At 42.5% G+C, this 13,850-nt stretch overlaps 1 protein-coding gene across 1 annotated transcript in view; it reads left to right on the forward strand.

Moving 5' to 3' along the window:
• MAN1A1 (mannosidase alpha class 1A member 1) overlaps nucleotides 1–13,850 on the forward strand; it is a 466,871-nt gene that overhangs the window by 276,592 nt on the left and 176,429 nt on the right. Inside the window, exon 5 of the mRNA XM_085611277.1 lies at nucleotides 2,278–2,372. Within this exon, the coding sequence (XP_085467403.1) occupies nucleotides 2,278–2,372 (95 nt within the window). The remainder of the gene's footprint in view (nucleotides 1–2,277; nucleotides 2,373–13,850) is intronic.

Here is a 13,850-nt window from a genome sequence, read left to right on the forward strand (position 1 = left end):
TGATGCCTATTGAGGCAGTGTGCGATTGGAGTTCAGATCAAGCTTCCATATGTTGAGAAAATGTGAGCTTTCGAGCGAATCCCTTTATTTCTACGTCTTGCTTCCCTAATCTGACTAATCAGTTTATTTTTAAACATCCAGATCTTTAACATATCCCAATTATGGATGGTGGTGGCTGAGTATGGTGGGTCGCCTTTGGGCAAAGTTGCCCTTACTGCCTATGTAATAGGTCATTATAGCCTGAATCAGTTTGGCTAATCTATTTTGCCTGATGAAATGATTGGAAGTTTCCTGCTATAGCGACTAGTTACATGCGATCTTCAATTGTTTAACATGGTGGAGGAATGAGTACCATTTATATGCAGTATATGCTAACCTTTCAATGCATTTGAAATAACTTGGTTATTGAAGGTATGTAATGCGCTGTTGTAAATTCTGCATCTCTCCTTGAATGCTTTCATATTAAAATCACTGCAGCCTTCAAAGCCCAGTGCCTCTCACTTCAAGGGCACCATGTGCTTCTGCTGACCACATTTACCATGCTAAATGAAGGTGATGCACAGAATTAAGACGTTCTGTGCAGAATGCACCGCGAGCATAGACACATTTGCAATGAACGACCTTGGTATGCCTAATAATTCTGGTTACAAATCCAACTTTCTGTGAACATGTATATCCCCTTTGCCTGGAAATGTACGTACTTGTTGGGGTCCATGTGAATCAATGAAAAAGACAGCAGTTGTCACTGTGCAAGCTCTGATATGGTCTGCTGTCTGCTCTTCCCTGGGTATCCTGCTTTTGTCATCAGAACAAGTAGGCTAGGTGATTAGGAGGTGGGACAGGTGCCTTTGGCAAATGCTAGTGTGGTACTTTGGTAAACCCTGCGACTTCTGAAATGTCTTGATCTGCCTTTGAGCAGGTGGTCAAATTGATAACCATGATTGTCAAAAAATCACCCCAGGAGTCCTATTCTCTGCTATGTATATATTGCTGCAATCCTTTGGCAGGTACTGCCACACCAACCGTGAGAGCATGGCTGTTCTTTACAAGTTAAAGTTCGTAATCAAGTCATTGCATGCAGTTTTGCTACTAGACTAGTCTGCCATCTGATTTCTTCTTGACTAATTCAAGTACAAATTCTGCCCAATTCTGCGCCTCAGCTGTATTACCACCTCCCCTCCGTCTCACTTTGACCTGTCCTGAATTGTCCACAACATTACATTGTGCACATTGGCAAACCATTGCTTAATAGCCAGAAGCGTTCAGAGATTTCCAGCTCATCACCATTATTCGTCAAGACAGTAACTGGGCCAGGTTGCTGAATCTCCATTTGGATTCCTCCCTCTTAGTTTTTGTCATTACGCCTTGTTGGCAAACGTCCATCTTCAACAGGCTGGCGTTCACAGCTCTGTCAGCAAAAGCACTTAGCAATGTATCCTTAATTAAGCAGGAGTCCTGTAAGTGTAAGATAATTAAACTGTACAAAGGTAAATCGTACTTTTCTGTAGACTGTGTGTAACCTATTATCCAACTCCATCCAGTATGTGACAGCTCCCACTCAACACAACCAAGGTTAAAGGCAAAACAAGCTCCTGAATGCAACATTGATGTTGGGCGAGGGTATCACATTCAACATGGAGCCTCCGCTGTTTTTGCTAGGTGAAAAAAAACCTTAACATTTAAATTTGATCTGTTTAGAAGTATGATTCAATTCTGAAACCTGGAATACCTACTTAGAGCTGCACAATGTGAAATTAAATGAAGCTAGTTAGAAAGTAAATGAATGACTGCATGTTTTCTATTGTGCTCATTGCCCTCCGAGGCTTCTGCGCTCAGCACCCCATTAGCAGGCAGCAGTCGTGAAATATGTTCTTTCTGTTAGACTTCTAGTTTGAGGCTCCTTCGTGGGAACACACCGATAGCTGATACAGGTGATTGCGTTGGTATTGGTCTTAGGGTTTCTAGGCCACAAGAGGCCACTGTAGTTCCCAAAACCTTTGAATGTTTGTGGAATGTAATGTTAGGCATTTTGTACAGTGTATCGTCTCTGAATTTACTTTATATATGAGTCGTGGGGGAGGAGCAGTGGGGAGTAACCAGGGGGCTTTTTTGTTACACAAACATACTAATTGATGCAGAGAACCTGAAACTTCTATTAACCTCATCAAGTTCAATGAATGTCCAGACACAACTTTAAGTTTGTGGTTGATAGAGGTGTGCTTAGGACCGAAGAAGTTCTACATATTTGCCTTATTGTGATTTTCTTTTACCCCACAGATTTTTAGGAAAAAGGCTATTGAACTTGGACAGAAATTGCTGCCAGCCTTCAACACACCAACTGGTATACCGTGGGCATTGTTAAACATGAAAAGGTACGGTTGTGTATGCTTTTAAATGTACACTTTTTATGTATTCTTCAGCTGCTGTTCGCGGTTTCAAGCTCTGCTGTGATTTTAAAATGGATTGTGCCTTTGTGATCTTGTATCGCTGAAATGCTGCTATTGATTCTCCAGCTCTGGATAATGAGTGTAGCGTAGAAAGCCCCAGCAGCTGACCCTCTTTGCAGAATCAATCCAAGTGACAGACAGCCTTGTAGAAAGCTGCTGTTAGGTTTTAGTTTCGCCTTTCTGTGACTGGTCCTGGACTGCATAATCGTTGTTTTAAGAATTGAGTGCATACAGTCCACAATACTGTTTGCACTTAATAGCAAACATTTTCCAATTTAAACGTAAATCAGGCTATTGTGTCACTTTGTTGAAAATATGCATGTTTCCTGGATAATAATAGTAAGTAGTTGTAAGCTGCAATCTAGGTAGTGCAGTAGCCTGTTCTGAGAAGGTGTTTTTGTAATTTTTTTATTGTGTAATTAATTGCACCTGTGCCATTCATGGGTGAACTTATATTAAATAGTTCCCCAAGCAGTCTTTGGTTCATTCATCTTAAACTATTGGCTTCTTTGGCTTAGGAACCTTCAGCTGTTTGCTGTAGACATTTGCAATCACATCTTGAATCTCTCCCCTATAGTATTTTAGTCTTACATTTTTTTTCTATTGGCTGTGTCCTTCCACCTCCCATGAAAAGCATGGGCGACTATTTTATATCTGAAAACTACACTGTTCTTACACATTGAATTCTTCATCTCATCCATGAATTGAACACACACCAGTCCTTTTTAGGTCGAGCCTGGGCAGCGCTGCTCTGCAAGGCATGCTGTATTGAGGTTTGGAATACAAGCTCGGCCCATTTCGCGCCCGTCTTGTCAATTGGCTCGTTACTGTCCTTTTTGAAATCGTTGCTCTTCATAGTGAAAAGGCTTACGAGTCCCTCCTTGGGTACCGCCTTGTCTGCATTTGTAACCTTGTATACGAACTGGACCTTTTACTTGCGATATTACACGGTCTGCTTTATATAGTAGGTGAGCACTGTTTTCTTTAATGATCTTTTCCTATTCCACCCACGACATCGGTGCACGTTGCTGCGCTATGCTTAATAGTTAAGCAGACGGCCACTTTTAGAATTGTTTTCTTGTCAAGTATTTCCTTTTTATTTTTTTTTATTTTTATTTTTAACCGTACACAACACTGCATGTAATCACGGCTGACCGGGAAACTAAGCCAACAATGGCGGCCGCACGGCTTGCCCAACTCTGTTAATATCTCTGCTTTTATTTTCACAACACGGGTCGTCGCACTTTAGGTTGCACCACTGCGCCTGCTTTTCCACTATTTGCTCCTCATTGCTGTCCCGCACTGTAAACTTTAAGTATTAACAACATGGGCACCACGCTTAATATTTTAGCAGGTGCCCGGTTTTATATATTTTTGGGGGAGTTAATTGAGGATAATATATGCCTATTTTTTAACAGTACTAATGCCGCATGTAATCCCAGTTGACCGGGAAACTAAGCAAACAATGGTGTCCGTACTCGACTCCACCAACTCTGTTAACATCTCTGCTTTGTGGGGGGAGGAGAGAGAAGGGAGGAGGAGCGACAAGTGGCCTTCCTTTCTGCTTTGCCTGTCCTTAGGTGCAGGGAGATGACCCTTCTGCTGTAGTGAAGTCTGCACCAATGGCAACCAACCTAGGCCTCCGCAGGCTGCAGCAGCAATGCCCCGTTGGTCGCTTCGCCTGCCTTCTCAGCCTGCCATGGAGCACGGTGTCCATGCCACCCCCGCAGCAGTCTTCAATGGCCTCTAACCCACAGCAGGTTGCTTTGTGTTTTTTCGGGATGTCTTCTACTGTTGGCTTTGTAATGTACTTTGTTCAGCTTCCAGAAGCCCTGAATCTGTCTTAGACACACATACAGACACGAATTTAAATTTTTACAAATAAGAACATCATCTTTCCTCTGTCACAAGCCCTTATGGAACCCACAAAATATGAAACCCAGACTTTGTCGACGTGGTGGTCGCTAAGTGTTGGGTAAGAGAGGCAGTGCTGTACGATCAGAGGAGACGTCGAAATGTATATTATTCAAATGTGTGCTCGTATGTGGTATAGCACCAACAATTTGCTGTTCAGACTCTTTAGATCACTTAGAGGTTCCGAAGCAGAAAGTACTCGCTTTTTTAAATGCATTAATCTATTATTAATGTAGGTATTGGTATTTTGTGAAGCACTAACACGTTGCCTTCCAGGCATGTCAGTGCACTTGCTGCATGGATAGCCGTCAGCGATTGAAGAAAAGCTAGATATGCCACGCGGCACTGTTTGCGAGCTCAACACATTTCTTCATTTATATGTGCATGTGTTTATTGGTATTTTGTGTAGCACCTACAAGTTGTCTATAAACTTTGGAGCTTTTCTACCTACTGGTGGGAGGAAGAAAGAGCTGGGCTCATGCTAGCCTTAAAGGTAATAAGATTATTTTATTTTTTATTCTTTGGAGATTAGTAGAAGTGCATCGCGATCCTGGAGTGCAAAAAGGTAGTCGCTGTATATTCCGTTCGCCTGACTTGACTCCCCCCCCCCCCCCCCCACTCACACACACACACAAAAACAGGCTTCGCCGTGTGCAAAGGGCGGCTGGTTGGGCACTGATTAAGTGAGAACAAGCATCCCGAACAGTCCCGGGTTTTGATCATGTGTCCGGGCAGATTTCACTAATTGGAGCACTTGTCCCTGTTTTTGGAATGCAGTGACTGAACAAAATTTTTTACTACAAAATTAGGTACCAGCCCTTTCATTAATCAATTTAATTAGCACGCACAATACTTGTTTGGAAGGTAGCTGGCTTTGCTCAACTTGTGTGGCATGGAAGGTTAATACAATGGGGATACCTGGCCTTGTTCATCTTTTTAGGGTGTGTTCTTAGCCTACATACATTTTTTGGTCTGGACAGAAAAGTTTGTTCCACTGCTCATGTTTTCCAAACTGTTCCTAATAATACATACATATGTATATGTACATGCAGAGACTTTTAGTCAGCCCTTATCAGTCACTGGTCTGTCATTCACATGTTGCTTCTGACCAATACATGTGGCAATGGGTCAGGCCACTTCATACATTGGCTCATTACATTGTGAGTAACTGCATTCTCTTTTCGTGCATACATGTCAATTTAAAAAGTAGATCACGTCAATGCCAGGGCTGCTAGACAATCTCTGCTTTCATTTCATTTTTTTTATATATTTTTGCACGCGATCATTTATTTGTTTTACTTTTCTTTTTAATAAGTATGTGCATGGCAACTTTAGGTGGTGGCATTGTTACTTTTATAATTTTACTAATTTAATGTTTATTGCGCATATTTGCAAAATAAAAATTACAACAATACATTTCAGGCTTGCCAAGGCCGAAAATATTGGCTTAGCCAATGCTTCTTTTCCTATGTTACTACTTCCCCCTCCTACCCACCGTTTCTCCGTGTGCTGTTCCCTTTTCTCCACCCCCTACCTCGTCCTTGCTTGTTAGTTTTGAAAAAGCTATCACGCTTCTTGTATGCTTTAACATTTTTAAAGCACTATACTTTTGGACCTGCCCTCGGGCGCTTACAAACAGTGCTGCATTATGTAGGTGTATAATGTAAATAAACATATTAAAACCAAATCACGTTTGTGTCGCGAGCAGCCATCCTGCAGCTCCTCCAAGGAAAGATGGACGTACAGGCAGGACAGTAAACAGGGTTCCCGCTCTGCCTTGCAGTGCATCCCTCAATACACCTTGAAATATGTGATTTTTCTAAGGGACGCCACAACTGACAGTCTTCTGCGCACCACTTTCAGTACGGAATGTATACCTAGTGTCATTTTCGTCTGTTTGTTGGACACCTGCCTACAATGCAGAAATGTGGAAGGACTGGTTACACCTTTTCCTCACAGGGCAGACCATCTTCCCTGGCAGAGCCACTGTCTGCACGGCAAAGGGGAATTACAAGAAACGGGGGCATATCTGAAACAAGCATTTGCAATGCAATTGGTCTCGCCTCTGGGACCTTATACGTATTTAGCTATGCAGCACATTCGCCTTGGTGCTGAAACATCTACTGTTTAACATGGAGGGAAAGTAAGCACCAAACTGCATGACACGCTAGGTATGGGAACACATGGAAAGAAATATTGCCTTTCAGCGGAAAATGGTATAGTCCAAAGTTCTATTTTTAATATAAAATCAGGGCCTTCGGTGGTCATATCACTGAAAATACGAGATTTGAAAAAAATATTGTCTACGGGTGCACGTGGAAGACCATTTCTATGGACTGGAATCTAGAGAATGTGATTCAGGTATTTTACTGACCTCTGCTAGTCGTTTTCTATCAAAGTTAAATAGAGACAGTTGAACAGAAAAAAAGTCCCTAAGTGGATGCAGACAAGTCCTTGGGGTGATCTCCAGAGCCCACATAGTACCTACACATATAAGTATATACCAAAGTATATACAAGAGGTCTCGAATTCTCAACCTAAAACATCTCCAGACATGATAACCAGGGCTTGCAATTTGCCCCCTGTAATTCTTTTCAAGTGTTAATTCTAAACCTGTGAAGGTCTTTCATGCACGGTTATTAAAGGCAGAGACAACAAGATGAAAAACGATATCATTTTTCCCGGTGCCAAAGAGTACACAATGTGAGCTGTCATCTTGTTACAAGGGTGCCTCCTGGTTTTACCTTCACATATGCCTGAAGGGATCGACATACAAAACAGAGTGTCACTCGACAAGGTGTACACTCAAACTACAATCCTGCCCAGACATCACCAGTGCTCCAGGAACCCAACATCACCCCCACACTGCCTGGGGTGCTCTGCAAGGGGTGCTTTCACGAACCAGAAGCTAGGCCACAGAAAGAAAAGTTACCCATGTGTTCCGAACTTAAGTATATTTTAGGTGTTCCTGTACTTCTGTGCTTCCAACCTCTGCAACCCAGCTGATGAGCACTTCAATGGAAGTCTGTGTTTTAGAGTATTGGATACAGAGAGGCCCACACTCCAAGAGTTGTTGCACATTTAGATCCCGAGCTGTAGATCTTCGCCCACCCTCTTCTTGTGCGTCTTGCTCCCCTAGAGCCACTCTTTGAAGATGCTGCTGTCCGTGGTCAGAACACAAATCGCCATAGAAGAAACAGGGCGGCGGCACAGTACCTTCCACAATATGTGCACAAGGTACCCTAACCTCATTTACAGGTACCTTACCCATGAAGATACGCATAAGTCCAGGAGCCATTGGGTTGTGCATGTTCAAGGAGAGTTCAGCTCATGTAGAAGATTAAATACCACTATGGAGCAATTCATTTAATTATTTTTGCATATAATATCCCCACCTTGCCACAACAGACGGGTACAAAGGAAAACAAAACTACTCACTTGTCACCTCTTTTTGGTTGTACGCAGGTGCCCCAAGCACCCATAGCGTGTTTTTTTACGACCCAAAGGCACAGAACTGCAGCTTCACATAATTAAAAAAAACACTCAATACCACAACTGCTACCTACATTTCCACAGCACACCATGCTACATAATTGCACTACACAAATCCACTCCACGCAATCCAACAACCTACAGTTCCACTTCAGCCCACATAATTTCACTACACACCACATACATCCTCTCTACTCAATACCAAAACACATGGGAAAAAGACTGTCATTTACAACCCCAATAGCTCTAACTCAGTCAAATGCGAGACCTTATTGCATTCCCAATACTTGTTAGAATAAGGATTGGTGATGGGAGTGAATGGTTTTTTAGCTAGGGATCTCAAGAACATTGTTTTTGCTTCTGAGACCTCACATAACACCCAGTATCTTGAAATTTTCAGAGCTAGGGTGGAGATTGATGTGGACAATCTTGTAGTTCAAATTTCATTTGAGCCTCAGTGGCTACCCAATGTAACTCAATGAAGATTGTAGGCATGTGATCGAAATTCCATGAAGTTAAGAAAATTCTGGGGGTGGCATGTTGGATAGCTGAGTGGTGGGAGCGTGGTGTGTAATGCCCGTAATGATGGCTGTTTGTAGAAGAAAAGTGGACAGGAGTGGCTTTATTCTCTTTACGGCTCAAAGGAGAAAGTTTGCCGCTTTAGAGATTGTCTGGCAGATCATAAATAAGTCTTGTAGTATGATCCCGAGCATGAAACGATGCGTGAAAGTGACTGGGTGAAGCAAGGAATATTCAGTTGTTTCAGTTGCTTCAGTTGCTCCGGGTTGAAGGGTTCTTATGTTTGTAGAAGTTGTTGAATTTTATCTTTGGGAATGGAAAGTGAAGACTTGGAATGTGAGATGTTCAAGTGGCTTTAAAGGTAGATTTAAAGACTGCTTTAGAGTTTAAGTTAGGAAGCTAGCTAAAAATATTAAGGCTTTGAAGATAGTACTGGTGTACTTAGAATTACACATATCAGTGAATTTTGAGTCCTCAGTGGCTTTGTCCATGTGCTGAAACACTGAGGCACTCAGTAATGCATTCGAGTGGATCAGACCTAAGACAGTGGTTAGTATAGGTTACTACGAAAGTAAAAATAAATTCCATTCTGAAATTTCTTTGTAGTAAAATACGTATACGGATAGATGGGCTGAAGGATGCTTATGCTGATCTTTGCGCTGAGTGGTTGGTTGTCTAGTGCATGCCCAGAGTCATTTTGTTCCTTGTATGTATCTCGGCCCACATAGGTGATTGTGTGCATTTTTATGCTCTAGAAGGTTTTGTGCATTAGTATTAATTGTGCATTATTTACAAGGAGCAAAGTATGGATCTATACTCTAATTTACATGTGTACACTTATTTGATGTTATTGCTTTTTAAATGATTTTGGTATGACCTGTTAAAGTGCATTTTCCTGGCTTATGCTAACTAGGCTTCAGTTACATCTCAACTCTATCTTGTTCAAAATGGATGTCTCACACTGCATGTTCACTGTTTATTACTTCTGCTGCATGCAGTTATGCAAAGTAATGTTTATGTTCGAGGCGTGTGAGCTGTAGATCACATGCTTTGCATACTCCTGCTATCTAGTGTTGGGTCCGGATGTTTGCAAGTTGTTTTTCTTCAAAGAAGTCTTTCCAGTCATGAGGTAAGGTGACTCCTCCTTTCGGTGATAGTGTGTATGGGCATAGACTTCATTGTTGGATTGGTTTTTTTCCGCCATCTGGTTTGGACGTGTATTGCTGCGCTCCTTTTCGGAATCGGTTCTCTGGTTCCCATTGGTGCGCAATCCACGCTACCCTCAATGATATTGTTTTCGATCGCGTTTCCTTTTCTCCGCCGTTCGACTCGACCATCAAGAAATCTCCATTTTGATTGGGATTTTGCGGGCAGACTTCTGTCTTATCTGCGTTGGTCCGGCTCCTTGTTGATGGAACTGACTCCGTTCAAATTCTGCCCCCTGTGCCACGCAAAGTATCCCCGTATAGGCTTGCATCAGGTGTGTAACTTGTTTGTCCCCAGAGCACAAAGAACAAGACAGCGATGCGTTCCGATATTCAGATCAAAGAAAACTCTCTGTGATCATTGGGCTCAGCGTCTAGAGATGCAGCAGTTAGACAACACACCGGATCTCTTCGGCGAAGACTCCGAGCAAGAGGCTTCTCGGCGGCCGAAGAACAGGCTTCAGCGACGTCGGACTCCGAATCAGAGTTGCACATTGTCCTCGAGGTCGACTATGTGCCGCAGAGACAAGGGAACGTGAGTACAGAAGACCCCCTACCCACCGTCCCTAAACAATTTAAGGCTTCGGCACCACCTCTGCCTTCAGGCCAAGGTCGGCACCGAGAAGAGCTTTGTAACGCTCAGCCGGCCAGCTCAGCACCAAAAAACTCTCACAAGCCTTCCGGTTTGGGACAAAGTCGGCCAAAACCTACTTCGGAGCCGAAACCTTTGGACACCAAGCACAAAATGGGTTCGGAGTCGAAACCTTCGACACCGAAACCAAAGAAACATTCCTCGGTGCCGAAATCTTCAGCAACGAAAGGACATTCCATCTTGGCACCGAAAGCTTGGGTGCAGAAAACTAAAGAGCTGCCCATACTGCAATCGGATCCAATCATGGACGTTGTACCACCAAAGTCTGATCCGAAACAGAAAAAACGCTATAGTAATCCTGACGCAGGGCATATTCACGCTAAACCACCATCCAAACACAAGCTTCCTGATGACAACAGCTCTTATAAGATTCAGTTGAAAAGTAAAGATATGGGTAGTAATCCTTTCCACACACTACCATCTCCTCCTCCCTCTCCACCACAGCTTAATCCTTTACACATTACACCTAGTCAGTCTCCTCTACCTCACCCTGATGTAGGGGATACTGATGATGACGACACAGTTACCAATAGATCCGTGGACGGATTATACAATTGATCCTCCACAGGATACAGACCCAGATCTTTACCCTGCCAGACCATCTCCACCTGATGACAATCTGTCATATCAGGAGCTCATTGCTAGAGCTGCACAGTACAATGGGGTGGAGCTCCATAAAGAGTCCTTAGTGGAGGATTTTCTCTTTGAAACTCTAGGAACACATAAATCCTGTCAGACAATGCCTATGCTTAAGGGTATGTTGAGGCACACAGACTACATCTTTAAAGATCCTGTACGTGCTAGAATCCTCACTCCTAGAGTAGATAAGAAATACAAACCTTCCCCAACAGACCCTATTTTCATTAAGGTTCAGCTACCACTTGACTCTGTAGTAATATCCAATGCTCGAAAGCGAGCTAATTCTCAAGCGTCTGGGGAGGCCCCCGCCTCCCCCCAGATAGTCAAAACTGATTGATGCTTCTGGCAAACGTGTAGCTGCTCAAGCAGCTAATCGTTGGTGTATTGCTAACACCCAAGGTCTCGTAGTAAGATATGAAAGGGCCCACTGGTACTAAATAGAGCAATTACTACAGTTTCTCCCAGATGAGCATAAGGCCAAAGCTCAGGATTTAGATGACGGTAAACTAATTTCCATCACTTCCATTAGATGCGCTCTAATGGAAATACTTGCATAATATCTACAGAAACAGGGAGGGGGACACACTCTCCAGCTGTCTCCCCTTGCACAAAGCATTTGGAATTGGGCAATTAATCTCAGAATTTATCTCCTAGCAGAACACCTTTCAGGAGTAGACAATCAAATTGTTGACCTTCAGCAGACACAGGCAGCAAATTCATGAGTGGGAACTTCACCCCCAAGATCTTCTTCCCTATTTCCACAAATAGATCTTTTTGCCACAGTACACAACTCAAAATGCCCAAACTTCGCATCCAGGTTCTCACACCATCTATCCAAAGACAGTGCTCTATGGATGAGTTGTTATGGGATATTTGCTTACGCTTTTCCGCCTCTCCCACTAATTCCATTACTGGTTCGGGAGCTCAGACAAACATTCCTCACACTGATCTTAGTAGCTCCCACAGGGGCTCGTCAACCTTGGTACACCACACTGTTAGAACTGTTGGTGGTTCCACATCAAAAACTACATCTCACACCTAGTCTCCTCATTCAGAGCCATGGAGAGATCACACATCCAAATCCCAAAGAAATAAATCTAGCGATTTGGCTCCTGAAGTCAGTTTGGTTATTTACAGCTACCACCAGACTGTGAATATTCTCGAAGCTAGAAAGCCTACTACTAGACCATGTTATGCAGCAAAATGGAAGCGGTTTGTTATCTATTGTAAAAACCAACAATATCAATCCACTTGATACTTCTGTACAGAACATCATTTGTTATCTGTTGCATTTACAGCAATCTGGATTGGCTTACACATCCATTCATTTACATCTAGCAGCAGTAGCCACATACTTAATAGACAACACTTAGCTCTATTCAGAGTAGCAGTGATCAAAGCCTCCATGGTAGGATTAAAAAGGGTGATACCACCAAGAGTTCTACCTGCACCAGAATGGAACTTAAATATAGTCCTTAAAAGACTAATGGTTCCACCTTTTGAACCAATGCACAAATGCCAGTTAAAATTCCTTTCATGGAAAGTTGCCTTCCTCATAGCGATAACCTCACTAAGAGTTGTTAAACTTCAGGCATTAACTGTACAAGAGCCTTTTTTTCAACTTCATAAAGATAAGGTGGTTCTTTGAACCAATCCTAAATTTCTCCCTAAAGTAGTTTCTGCCTTTCATATAAATCAGTCAGTTGAGTTACCAGTATTATTTCCTCAACCTGATTCCGTAGCAGAAAGTGCTCTATACACACTTGATGTTAGACGAGCTATACTATATTACGTAGAAAGAACCAAAGACTTTTGGAAAACAAAGCAGCTGTTTGTTGCTTTTTCACCACCACACAAAGCAATCCCATATCTAAGTCTGGAATTGCTAGATGGATTGTAAAATGTATCCAAACAGGTTATGCCTTAGCAAAAAACTTTGAAAATACCCCCTTGAGCACATTCCACTTGCAAAATAGGGGCTACTATGGCCTTCTTTGGGAATATTCCCGTAGCCGACATATGTGAGGCAGTAACATGGTCTACACTGCACACATTCACCAAACACTTTTGTGTAGATGTGTTAGCGAGACAACAGGCAAATGCAGTACTTAAAACACCGTTTCAAACAACTACAACCACTACAAGTTAGCCACTGGTTTTGGAGTATACTGCTATATAGGATATTCAAAGCATGTGATCTACAGCTCACATGCCTCGAACGTATAATGTTACTTACCCAGTAAGCATCTGTTCTTGGTATGTAGAGCTGTAGATTTACATGCGCCCACCCGCCTCCCCGGTCTCCTGTAGTTGTAGTTTTCAATTTACATTCATATGCATTGACATCACTATTCTACGCTCACTAACTCCGTTCTCACCCTCTGCGGGAAAACAATCTAACAATTAAGTTGATGCCCATGTGCACTATCACCCAAAGGAAGAGTCACCTTACCTCATGACTGGAAAGGCCTATTCGAAGAAAAACAACTTGCAAACATCCGGACCCAACACTAGATGGCAGGAGTATGCAAAGCATGTGAATCTACAGCTGTACATGCCAAGAAAAGATGCTCACTGGGTAAGTAACATTATCCTTCTGAATGATCTTCTCTAACTGGACTCAGTATGGTATTTTTTGAGGTCTCTTCCTATTACTTCTATGCTCTGATTTGCTAAAATTATATTTTGCTTACACGCTGATGAATCTGCAGTTTTCAGTATAGTCTAAGGAGATTTCTTATATAAGCACTATTTGGGGGTGAGCCAGATGACCTTCCGATGCTACTAGGGATGCAATCCAATTTCTAATGGATTTTGCTGCTCATTGGGGCTTCTTGATTTTCTTTCCATTCAATATTGCACTATTGCAGAAAGCCTTCATGGCTATGAATCTACACTTAGCAATTTCAATGTTGTACATTTTGAATTTTTGTAGTAAATCGGTCTAAACTTTAGCATTCTGCCCTGGAACTGACTTATTTA

The sequence above is a fragment of the Triturus cristatus genome, chromosome 6 (genome assembly GCF_964204655.1).
Source record: "Triturus cristatus chromosome 6, aTriCri1.1, whole genome shotgun sequence".
Lineage (NCBI taxonomy): Eukaryota > Metazoa > Chordata > Amphibia > Caudata > Salamandridae > Triturus > Triturus cristatus.